The sequence below is a fragment of the Schistocerca nitens genome, chromosome 8, assembly GCF_023898315.1.
Source record: "Schistocerca nitens isolate TAMUIC-IGC-003100 chromosome 8, iqSchNite1.1, whole genome shotgun sequence".
Classification (NCBI taxonomy): Eukaryota; Metazoa; Arthropoda; class Insecta; order Orthoptera; family Acrididae; genus Schistocerca; species Schistocerca nitens.
This window is the reverse complement of record NC_064621.1, coordinates 618,656,478-618,669,354: the sequence shown is the minus strand read 5'-3', so window position 1 is coordinate 618,669,354 and position 12,877 is coordinate 618,656,478. Positions and strand designations below refer to the sequence as shown.

The 12,877-nt window shown below is 41.9% G+C and overlaps 1 protein-coding gene across 1 annotated transcript in view; it reads right to left on the bottom strand.

Annotated features, from left to right (window-relative positions):
• Positions 1-12,877, bottom strand: part of LOC126199005 (probable cytochrome P450 6a13) — a 101,135-nt gene that overhangs the window by 66,366 nt on the left and 21,892 nt on the right. Inside the window, exon 2 of the mRNA XM_049935685.1 lies at positions 2,990-3,314. Coding sequence (XP_049791642.1) covers positions 2,990-3,314 — 325 coding nt within the window. The remainder of the gene's footprint in view (positions 1-2,989; positions 3,315-12,877) is intronic.

The following is a 12,877-nucleotide window of genomic DNA, read 5'->3' as shown; positions in this document are numbered from 1 at the left end:
AAAGATGTCGTGAAAAACCCAGGGAATGAAAACTTTGTCTGAAATTGACATAACAGATAATAAAACCAAATAAGTATGGCATATTGTTAATATGTAGACAGCCAGAAAAGATGACATTATTTCTTAAATAGAATGGGAACATTGTAAAAGGCAGTTCATGTGCTGCAGCCATGTTTAATAATTATTTTTTAAAAATGAAGGTTAGACAGGTGCCACCAAACGTTCGGAAGAGAAAGCAAAACAGTATGCTGAAGATGCAGTACAGAGCACATTTAGTGAAATAAAAATTAAACATTCATCCCCATGTGAAGTAAGAAAGACCATCATAGCTGTAAAAAGTAAGAGTTAGTATCGGTTTGATAACGTCTCCAGTAAAACAATAATATTTTTGAATCTGTAATTTAAAATCTTCTTAGTCACTTCCATAACTCATCAGTAACTCGGAATGAGCACATAATAAATTTTTAAAAGACAATATGACACCAGCTGGGATCTTCTGTGATTTACCGAAGGTAACTGATTGTGTCAATCATAATATAGTCTTAGAGAAGTATTTATGAAATACATAGTTCAGCAAATGTCTCGTTTAGTTCTTTTTTAAGAAACAGATTACGGAAAGTTACCTCGGGCTGTTCAAGTAATACAAATAGGAACGCCAAATCATCTGCATGGGGAGATAATGGAATGGATGTCCCACAGGGTTCGATCGTTGACCCACTACTGTTATTGCTTTATGTTAATGATCTGTCAATTTATTTCAGCCAGGAGAAAAATTCGTCCTGTTTGCAGATAATACAAAGATTGTTGTGAAGGTGAGCAAAGACCCACCAAAAGATAAATTAGTAAACGATGTTTTCTGAAAGTATCTGAATGGTTTCAAACAAACAGGTCACTTTGCCTTTTAACCAGGCTTTACCTCGCAACGATGTGAGGAGTCTCAGAAACGATTCGTGGTTTGGATTCCGCGTTGAACGGAAGGTTTCTTTTCCACATTTGGATAACTAGCCTAGATCAGGGGCACACAAGTCGCCGAAGAGGAGCCTGATTGAAAGACTAGAACCACGCCGCTTAGCCACACGGAATTATTGTTATTATTGTTATTGTTATTATTAATATTGTTACTATATTATTGTTGTAACGGCGACCGGGACGGTCGCGGGGTTGTAGTGACGGAAACGCGGCAGGACCCGCGGAGCGGCCCGCGAACAACACAACGGGAGAGGACGGACACGACCAACGGAGGACCTTACGACACAAAACAAGAACAGACAACACAGTCACGAACCAAACAAGACTGCCACGTCCACTCGTAAAGAAAACAGGAAGTCAATACGCTGTCTAATGCGAGGCGATATGTCCTGAGACGTAAGCAAGGTAAGACTGGCACGCTGAGCTTTTTTTTTTTTCTTTATTGTTATTTTCAAACCCGTACAACAGGCAGGCTGTCAGCAGCATGTTACGCCGCTCTTCAGCCCTAGAATAGATAAATAAACGACCGAAAGAATACACATAAGTTACAGAACGGTGGGCAATAAAACAGTAGACACATAAAGACAAATACGGAGCCGTTCACACTCGACGATAATCCACACTGCAAACTGTTGACACGACGCACAGACACTGAAGATGGCGATGGCACAGGTGAACGATGGAGTGCGACGGTGAACACTGAACACTAAACACGACGGCACACACGAGACACTGATGGCGACCATCTCCGGCGCGCGAATGTCGACGTAGCGTGTTCGAGTCCGGGGACCTGCCAAGAGGGTAAAGGCTGAGCGACAAGCATGCGCTTAAGTACTCGTACGGGGACGCCGCTATCGGCCGCTGCAACCACGTGTTCCACTGTGGCGCCCTCACTCTAAATACGGGCGACGAGACGCGCGCCACCACAGCTTACGGCGCGATGGTGCAGAGACCTCTAGGGGTCTTCGATGTCCATGACGTCTGGCGGGGATTCAAATTCCGCGGCGCGCGGTACCAGAATTATTACTATATATTACTATATATTTTATTGTTACTTATTTATTATTCGCTAATAAAATTTATTATCAACAATCCATGTAAGTCTGAGAGTAACGGAGATATTCACAAGTACAAAACTAAAAGAAAATGTGATATGCATTGTCTTGAATGAGTCTAACTATGGCAAAGAAAGCTGTAACACTCTTTCAGAGTCTACCCAAGGAAATAAAATGTCTGACTGGAGGAACAAGTGTTTCTAAATTTAAAGAGATTTCTCTGTAACAGTTCCTTGTATGGCATAGCGGAATGTTTTGGAAGAGATAATTAGTCATTTTTAAAGAAAAAAATCTGCCTGGCCACAGCACAAGTACTATTTATTAGTCATATTTCAGTGGTCTATGTTGCTTCTGCTGACACGTCGCACATCATACCATTTATCTTGAATTTGATTTATGTAACATGTAGCTAACCATCCATTCCTGTTACATGATTCAAGCCCTATGTGCCCTCTGACAACTTCTGTACAGACAAAGAGTATCGCTTGTTGTTACTGTTGACTGGAAATTCCGACAGTCACTCACCTGCTTAATCGGAATGGGTTTCCTTCCTCTCCACACAGTGGACATATTCCGTGCCGTGTGTGAGAACGGTATCTCGAATGGATATGTTGAATGTGGGTGACGGTGTTGTTATTGTGTGATGTGAAGCTCGTCTGGTACAACGACAGAAGGAGGAAGAGAGTCAAACCTGCAGGCGGCGACCGGCGTATTTTTCTGGGAGGTTCGCCTGCCTCAATGCCCCTCTGCAACGAACGGCTCACCATCGAAAGTGTCACAGGATCTCAATTCATCACACAATGTGGAGGAGCTACGTTTTTAATCCAAATATCTGTTGATCAGGGACCTTATAACACCAAGTGTTTCCCTCTTATTGACCCCTCACTGGTGACGGGAAGTTCTTTCGCAATGAAGATTCGAGCGGGCAACCTTCGAGTCGAGCGACAGCCGTCGTGCCGACTTACCATACCACTAATACGCCGGAACTGCGAGTGAGGGTCGTCGATGGCTCCGCACTCGATGCCGAAGGCGCTCATGCCAATGACGTCGGTGGTGAAGGATGCGAGCAGGTCCTTGAGGTCGAAGTCGCGGCTGGTGCGGCCCTGCAGGGCCTCCTGCACGAAGAGCTGCAGGCGGTCGCAGCAGAGCCGCACCAGGCAGAAGTCGCGCCGGCAGGAGCTGACGGAGAAGGCGGCCGACATCCGGGGCCGCATCTCCCTCCAGAGGGCGGCGCCCATGCCGAACAGGTGCTGGCCCAGCGGGTCCACCTCCACGCTCTCAGGACTGAACCTGCGGTATGTAAGCCATTGCTCTTTTTCTTTTTTGCACTCTTACAGTTAAAGTGGCAACATCATGAAATCGGCATGCATCAAAAGTCATCAGAGTAAAGTAGTACAAGAAGTCAAGGAAAAAATTTGGAAATTCGAATAGTTAATTGAAGTACAAAGTGAAGGGATGAAACGACATTGAACTCCGTCAGAGAAGACAATGGATACGAAAAATTAGATGGACGGGCGATCGAAGTGGACAGTGTGTTGAAAAAGTAAAGCAGAGGAAGTGAGATGCTGAAAACAGCTAACGGGTTTTACCATTTGTTATCAAATTAACTGAAAATGGCTGAAGTAGGGAGGATACGCAATGCAGTCCGGTAGTACCAACAAAAGCGTATACATGGTCTGGACTGTCCCCAAGAATTTTTACAACTCCATACATGAAAACATAAAGTCTACCATGGAGATAGTGAAAGATGGTTGTCTCCCATTTTTAGACGTCTTGGTGCGACGGAAGAGTGATGGCACACTTGGTACAGAAAGCCCACTCATACAGACCTGTATCTACAAGCTACTAGTTGCCACCATACAGCACAAACAATGAGCGTTCTCAAAACCTTGATCCACCGTGCCCATACTATCTCTGACGCCGACAGTCTTCAAGCGGAACTGGAACACCTGCTAAAAGTATTTTTGAAGAATTGATTTTCACCTAGGAGAGTAAACAGAGTGATGAAGACCTACAAACGACGGAACAAGGAAGAAGAAGTGGTTCTCAGGTCGACTGTTTATCTACCATTTATTGGGAATATTTCTTCACAGATAGGCAGAATATTGACAAAGTATTAAGTGAGAGTCATCTTTCGCCCTCCTTCCAAAATTTCATCACTGGTGGGATCCGTTAAAGACGACCTGGGCCTGCGTGAACCAGGTGTTTACAAAATTCCGTGTGAATGTGGCAAATCATATACAGGGTCAGTCAAAAAAAAAAATGGTTCAAATGGCTCTGAGCACTATGGGACGTAACATCTATGGTCATCAGTCCCCTAGAACTTAGAACTACTTAAACCTAACTAACCTAAGAACAGCACACAACACCCAGTCATCACGAGGCAGAGAAAATCCCCGACCCCTCCGGGAATCGAACCCGGGAACCCGGGCGTGGAAAGCGAGAACGCTACCGCACGACCACGAGCTGGGGACCAGGGTGAGTCACCTAACGTTACCGCTGGATATATTTCGTAAACCACATCAAATACTGACGAATCGACTCCACAGACCGAACGTGAGGAGAGGGGCTAGTGTAATTGGTTAATACAAACCATAAAAAAATGCACGGAAGTATGTTTTTTAACACAAACCTACGTTTTTTTAAATGGATCCCTGTTAGTTTTGTTAGCACATCTGAACATATAAACAAATACTAATCAGTGCCGTTTGTTGCATTGTAAAATGTTAATTACATCCGGAGATATTGTAACCTAAAGTTGACGCTTGAGTAACACTCCTCCGCTGTTCGATCGTATGTATCGGAGAGCACCGAATTACGTAGGGATCCAAAGGAAACTGTGATGGACCTTAGGTACAGAAGAGACTGGAACAGCACATTACGTCCACATGCTAACACCTTTTTATTGGTCTTTTTCACTGACGCACATGCACATTACCATGAGGGGTGAGGTACACGTACACACGTGGTTTCCGTTTTCAATTACGGAGTCGAATAGAGTGTGTCCCGACATGTCAGGCCACTAGATGTTCAATGTAGTGGCCATCATTTGCTGCACACAATTGGAATCTCTGGCGTAATGAATGTCGTACACGCCGCAGTACATCTGGTGTAATGTCGCCGCAGGCTGCCACAATACGTTGTTTCATATCCTCTGGGGTTGTAGGCACATCACGGTACACATTCTCCTTTAACGTACCCCACAGAAAGAAGTCCAGAGGTGTAAGATCAGGAGAACGGGCTGCCCAATTTATGCGTCCTAAACGTCCTATGAAACGCCCGTCGAACGTGTACCTCACCCCTCATGGTACTGTACATGTGCGTCAGTGAAAAAGACCTATAGAAAGGTGTTAGCATGTGGACGTAATGTGCTGTTCCAGGCTCTTCTGTACCTAAGGTCCATCACCGTTCCCTTTGGATCCCTACGTAAGTCGATGCTCTCCGGTACACACGATCGAACAGCGGAGGAGTGGTACTCAAGCGTCAACTTTAGGTTACAATATCTCCGGATGTAATTAACATTTTACAATGCAACAAACGGCACTGATTACGTATTTGTTTATATGTTCAGATGTGCTAACAAAACTAACGGGGTTCCATTTAAAAAAACGTAGGTTTGTGTTAAAAGACATACTTCCGTGCATTTTTTTATGGTTTGTATTAAACAATTACACTACCCCTCTCCTCACGTTCGGTCTGTGGAATCGGTTCGTCAGTATTTGATGTGGTTTACGAAATATATCTAGCGGTAATGTTAGGTGACTCACCCTGTATAGGGCAAACAACACTAAGTGTGCAGGAACGCATTGTGGAACACCAACGGCGTACTTGCCTTCTCCAACCCACCAAGTCCGCAATCGCCGAACATTGTATTTCCACAGACCGTTCCATGAATTACAGCGACACAAAAATTTTGGCCCATACATCAAACATTTGGAGCTCGATTATCAATGAATCTGTGGAAATAAGATTGTCTGACAACGAGACTCTAATCAATTGAGATAGCGGTTATCAGCTGAACTCTGCTTGGAATCCTGTTATAGAGAAACTTCGTAGTCGACGTAGTTATCTGCATAAAGATGGAAATCGACCTGATATCGATACGCCAGGCTTTCACAGTGGAGGGCGCGAGGCGCAGCGCACGGAGCCGTTATGAACGCGCACGCTGAGCAGCGCATGTGCAATGTCACCTCAGAAGGCTTTAAATAGTGGAGCTCAGCGCGTACTCGCCAGTACTACTACAGTGGCACTCACCTGAAGATGGCCAGAAGACTCTGCGCCGAAATATCGTGGCAGGACGTTACTGATATCCGACAGGTCTCCCGCGTTTTTATGGAACAATCAGTACGCCGGGAAAGCTTTAAACATCACAGTTTTTACGTAGTTTTATGGTTCCTTAGTTATGCGTAAGTAAAACAGTTAATGTTAAAGCACATTGGCTCAAGATTACGTAAGACCAAGGAGAAACTAAATCGCGGAGACGTAACACGTCATACGTGACGAGCGTGTTGTTTCATAATTGATACGAAAGTGACAAAACAATGCAGACTCTTTCATTAGCATTCACATTCTCATTCGCAATAGCCTCGCATTCTTTTGGCGATTTAAATCTGACTACTGTTCATTGCAGAATAGATGTAAATGTGTGTTGAAAGTATAATTTTAAGGAAAAATGTTATTCAAAATTGTCTGCATTATTTATGGAACTCCAGACATAACATAATTTCAAAAATATTATGAGACAGGTGGCATGTGTTGAAGACTAGGTTTTTGCGAAAAATTTTTGTGTCGGCTTCACCGACATTTAACCATACTGCATATCTGAAAATGCTAACTGAATTATCGACATTCCCTTAAAAAAAATTCGATGATTTTTCTGATAGGCAGCAGGGTGAAATATTTTCAGTGATCTTATTCAAACCCCACAATCCAAAATCACGGAGGACTTTGATTTGGAGTGGACCTGTTTCGTGAAAGACATTAATTAACATAAACTCTGAAATATTACTGTTGTGTACATAGTTCCGCGTAGTCAGCGCGTACACAGCTTTCCTACTAGAGCGCGCCCCGCTAAGCACAACAGCGCAGGCGCAGCGCTCGTCCGTCTCCGCACCACGAGATGGCGCTGTCTTAGAGACGGACCAGATTCTGCTTCCGCTGATCCACGTATTAATATGTAACGCAGCCAATGAGATTGCTGCTAACGTAGAACCTTTTCTCCTCGCGGATCACACTCGCGCAGTGATACCTGAACGCTCGAGGTATTATAACGCGTGTACAGACCTCCGATTAGTCAGTCTGCATTAGTCAAGTTTCACTCTGCGCCTAATAAGATTATCATATTCCTGTAGATAGCCATGAAGAGAAATGTATAGACACTTTGTCAAGTATCAGAGATATGTGAGAATAAGATTAACGTACCAAGACCAAAGGAACTTCAGATTGTCAATTGTAAACAGCATCCAGAATCAAGTTACATAATATCTTTGATTTTTATTATTTTAATGGATGTGTGTGAAAATTAATCAAGTTCTGTTTTTAAGTTGGTCACCGTCAATCTGCTACTCTAAGCGTGCAAGTGGCATTTCTATCGTCTGACCTAACGGCAGAAGATAAACACGCCACGATAAGACCACGAGACATATTGCTGACACTCGCCTACTTCGTTAGAGGGACAAGTCAAATAATCTGATGGTGTGTGTACCGAAGGTCTTACAGTACTCACACCACAATTACAATATCTTAGCTGATTAGCATTTCATACGAGAGAAAATTTTCTTGATAACAATTTGTGAACCAAAGATATAGAACGGTAAAATTCCAGCTTTATAAATGCAATCATACTCTCCCACCACGTACGATAGTTAATCGTGAGAAGTAAAGTTAAAAAAATGTATATTTTTATTTTTTTCGTATTTTTTAGACAAGTTTTTTAAACGTATTTATCTGGAGTATCGATGAAGTATCAGCCACATTGTTCACAGAGAATGCTCGTCCACACAAATCAGAAATAGACAAGGTTACTATGATGGTACAAGACTGCTGGAGCATCAGTGGTAAGATCCCAGCGTTGGAATCGGTTTCTGGAGGTAATGATGCCCTGATACCATCAGGAACAGAAATTTGGTTTAAATCAGAAGGGAATAGCAACGACAGTCTAAATTTAGACCTAAATATTTATCATACTTATTAATTAGACCCCAAACGTCGCGGCATAATAATTGCAGTAAGAAATTCGATAATAAAAGGGTGTTTCAGATGTGATGGTCAATATTCAGGGCTATGACAGCGATGACCATTCGAAACAAAAAGGTGAAGTAAAATCGGGCTCTAAAACGCATACCTTAAGAGCTATGAGCAAATCTCCGATACTGTAAAACAGATCTCTTCTACTGCAAGCTCTTTTCTCTTTGCTTTCTATGTTTTGGGATATGGCAGTGCGGAACAAGAAAGGAAAAAAAATCCGGTAAATATGTGCTCTAAAATACATACCTAAAAAGTTATGATCACTTGTTCATTAAAAGAGTTGTGTTTCAAAGTACCGAAGATGAACAGGTGCTCATAGCTCTTAATGTATGCATTTTAGAGCACATGTTTCCTGGAAATTTTTTTCTTGTTTTGGTCCATAATATCACTTACCAAAATATGGAAGGCGAAGAACTTGCAGTAGGAGAGATCTGTTTCACAATATCGAAGATCAAGCAATGCACATAGCTGTTAATGTATGCGTTCTGGAGTCCATGTTTACTCGACGTTTTTGTTTCGAGTGATCATTCCTGTCACATCCCTGAATATTGACCATCACGTCTGAAGCACACTGTATACTGAAGGTATCGTGGATTCCGAATATGAATTTAATCTGGGTGAAGTTAAGTTCGAAGGTCTGTCAAAATGGTAATCGAATGCTTTCATAGACCGCCTGCGTCAGCAGATGTTGTGGTACAGCTGTTCCGAGGGAACTAACGGAATTTATTGAATAAATTTCCTGAACATGCTATTGTAACAGCGGGTGACTTAAGCTTGCAAGGTAGACTAGCAGAATTTAGTGAATAAATTTCCTGAACATGCTATTGTAACAGCGGGCGACTTAAGCTTGCAAGGTAGACTAGCAGAATTTAGTGAATAAATTTCCTGAACATGCTATTGTAACAGCGGGCAACTTAAGCTTGCAAGGTAGACTAGCAGAATTTAGTGAATAAATTTCCTGAACATGCTATTGTAACAGCGGGCGACTTAAGCTTGCAAGGTAGACTAGCAGAATTTAGTGAATAAGTTTCCTGAACATGCTATTGTAACAGCGGGCGACTTAAGCTTGCAAGGTAGACTAGCAGAATTTAGTGAATAAATTTCCTGAACATGCTATTGTAACAGCGGGCGACTTAAGCTTGCAAGGTAGACTAGCAGAATTTAGTGAATAAATTTCCTGAACATGCTATTGTAACAGCGGGCGACTTAAGCTTGCAAGGTAGACTAGCAGAATTAAGTGAATAAATTTCCTGAACATGCTATTGTAACAGCGGGCGACTTAAACTTGCAAGGTAGACTAGCAGAATTTAGTGAATAAATTTCCTGAACATGCTATTGTAACAGCGGGCGACTTAAGCTTGCAAGGTAGACTAGCAGAATTTTGTGAATAAATTTCCTGAACATGCTATTGTAACAGCGGGCGACTTAAGCTTGCAAGATAGACAGTGGAAGTGTCATGCTCTCAATACTGGTGCCACAGACAGGTATTCGTGTGATATTTTTCTAAATGTCTTGTCAGAAATCTATTTCGAGCAGACAGAGAACAACCTCGCGATGTTAACGTCTTAGAAGTCCTTCCTACAAACAGATCTGAAGTTTTCGAATCAGTTAACACAGAGTATGATATCAGTGATTATAAAGCTTGACAGTTACAATGACTAAAGATTTTACAATAAATTTTACGAAAGGTTTGAAAATATTTTTGCTTAGCGAGAATAACAGGACAGAAATTGCTGATTATCTATGTAATCAATGTCAAATATGCAGAGCTGAGCGCGAAGATGTAGAGAAGAAATGGAAAATATTCAAAAGCATCTTTCAATATGCCTTAGGCAAATACGTACCGAAAAAGGTCTTAAGGGACGGAAAGACCCACCGTAGTTAATAACTTTGTTAGGAAACTCCTACGCAAACAAAGACAGCTTCAGCACAGGTTCAAGAGAAGTCAAAACCTAGCTAACAAACAAAAGCTGAACGAAGCGAAAATGAGAGTAAGGATAGCAACGCGAGGAGCATTTAAAGACTCTGAAAGTAAAATTTTGCCAAACGACGTGATTAAAAATGCTAAGAGGTTTTTATCTCATGAAAAATCAGTAAGCTGTACGAACTCTTGTGTTCAGTCATTCACCGATCATTGTTGTTGTTGTTGTTGTTGTTGTCTTCAGTCCTGAGAATGGTTTGATGCAGCTCTCCATGCTACTCTATCCTGTGCAAGCTTCTTCATCTCCCAGTACTTACTGCAACCTGCATCCTTCTGAATCTGCTTAGTGTATTCATCTCTTGGTCTCCCTCTACGATTTTTACCCTCCACGCTGCCCTCCAATGCTAAATTTGTGATCCCTTGATGCCCCAGAACATGTCCTACCAACCGGTCCCTTCTTCTTGTCAAGTTGTGCCACAAACTCCTCTTCTCCCCAAATCTATTCAATACCTACTCATTAGTTACGTGATCTACCTATCTAACATTCAGCATTCTTCTGTAACACCACATTTCAAAAGCTTCTATTCTCTTCTTGTCCAAACTATTTATCGTCCATGTTTCACTTCCATACATGGCTACACTCCATACAAATACTTTCAGAAACGACTTCTTGACACATAAATCTATACTCGATGTTAACAAATTTCTCATCTTCAGAAACGCATTCCTTGTCATTGCCAGTCTACATTTTATATCCTCTTTACATCGACCATCATCAGTTATTTTGCTCCCCAAATAGCAAAACTCCTTTACTACTTTAAGTGTCTCATTTCCTAATCTAATACCCTCAGCATCACCCGACTTAATTCGACTACATTCCATTATCCTTGTTTTGCTTTTGATGATGTTCATCTTATAACCTCCGTTCAACTGCTCTTCCAAGTCCTTTGCTGTCTCTGACTTTAATACCTACTCCGAATTTTTTTTTCGTTTCCTTTACTGCTTGCTCAATATACAGATCGAATAACATCGGGGACAGGCTACAACCCCGTCTCACTCCCTTCCCAACCACTGCTTCCCTTTCATGCCCCTCGACTCTTGTAACTGCCATCTGGTTTCTGTACAAATTGTAAATAGCCTTTCGCTCCCTGTATTTTACCCCAGCCACCTTTAGAATTTGAATGTGAGTATTCCAGTCAACATTGACAAAAGCTTTCTCTAAGTCTACAAATGCTAGAAACGTATGTTTGCCTTTCCTTAATCTATTTTCTAAGATAAGTCGTAGGGTTAGAGTTGCCTCACGTGTTCCAACATTTCTGCGGAATCCAAACTGATCTTCGCCGAGGTCGGCTTCTACCAGTTTCTCCATTCGTCTGTAAAGAATTCGCGTTAGTATTTTGCAGCTGTGACTTATTAAAATGATAGTCCTGTAATTTTCACATCTGTCAGCACCTGCTTTCTTTGAGATTGGAATTATTATATTCTTCTTGAAGTCTGAGGGTATTTCGTCTGTCTCATTTATCTTGCTCACCAGATGGTAGAGTTTTGTCAGGACTGGCTCTGCCAAGGCCGTCAGTAGTTCCAATGGAATGTTGTCTACTCCCAGGGCCTTGTTTCGACTCAGGTCTTTCAGTGCTCTGTGAAACTCTTCACGCATTCCATCTTCATCTACATCCTCTTCCATTTCCATAGTATTGTCCTCAAGTACATCGCCCTTGTATAGACCCTTCTATATACTCCTTCAACCTTTCTGCCTTCCCTTCTTTGCTTAGAACTGGGTTTCCATCTAAGCTCTTGATATTAATAACAGTGGCTCTCTTTTCTCCAAAAGTCTCTTTAATTTTCCTGTAGGCAGTATCTATCTTACCCCTAGTGAGATAAGCCTCTACATCCTTACATTTGTCCTCTAGCCATCCCTGCTTAGCCATTTTGCACTTCCTGTCGATTTCATTTTTGAGACTTTTGTATTCCCTTTTGCGTGCTCCATTTACTGCGTTTTTATATTTTCTCCTGTCATCAATTAAATTCCATATTTCTTCTGTTACTCAAGGATTTCTACTAGCCCTCGTCTTTTTACCTACTTGATCATCTGCTGCCTTCACTACTTCATCGCTCAGAGCTACCCATTCTTCTTCTGCTGTCTTTCCCCCTTTCCTGTCAATTGTTCCCTTATGCTCTCCCTGAAACTGTGTACAACCTCTGGTTTAGTCAGTTTATCCAGGTCCCATCTCCTTAAATTCCCACCTTTTTGCAGTTTCTTCAGTTTTAATCTACAGTTCATTACCAATAGATTGTGGTCACAGTCCACATCTGCCCCTGGAAATGTCTTACAATTTAAAACCTGGTTCCTCAGTCTCTGTTAGATCATTATATAATCTATCTGATGCCTTCTAGTATCTCCAGGATTCTTCCACGTATACAACCTTCTTTTATGGTTTTTGAACGAAGTGTTAGCTATGATTATGCTCTGTGGAAAATTCTACCAGACGGTTTCCTCTTTTATTTCTTACCCCCAATCCATATTCACATACTATGTTTCCTTCTCTCCCTTTCCAGTCACCCATGACTATTAAATTTTCGTCTCCCTTCACTACCAGAATAATTTCTTTTATCTCATCATACATTTCATCAATTTCTTCATCATCTGCAGAGCTAGTTGGCATATAAACTTGTACTACTGTAGTAG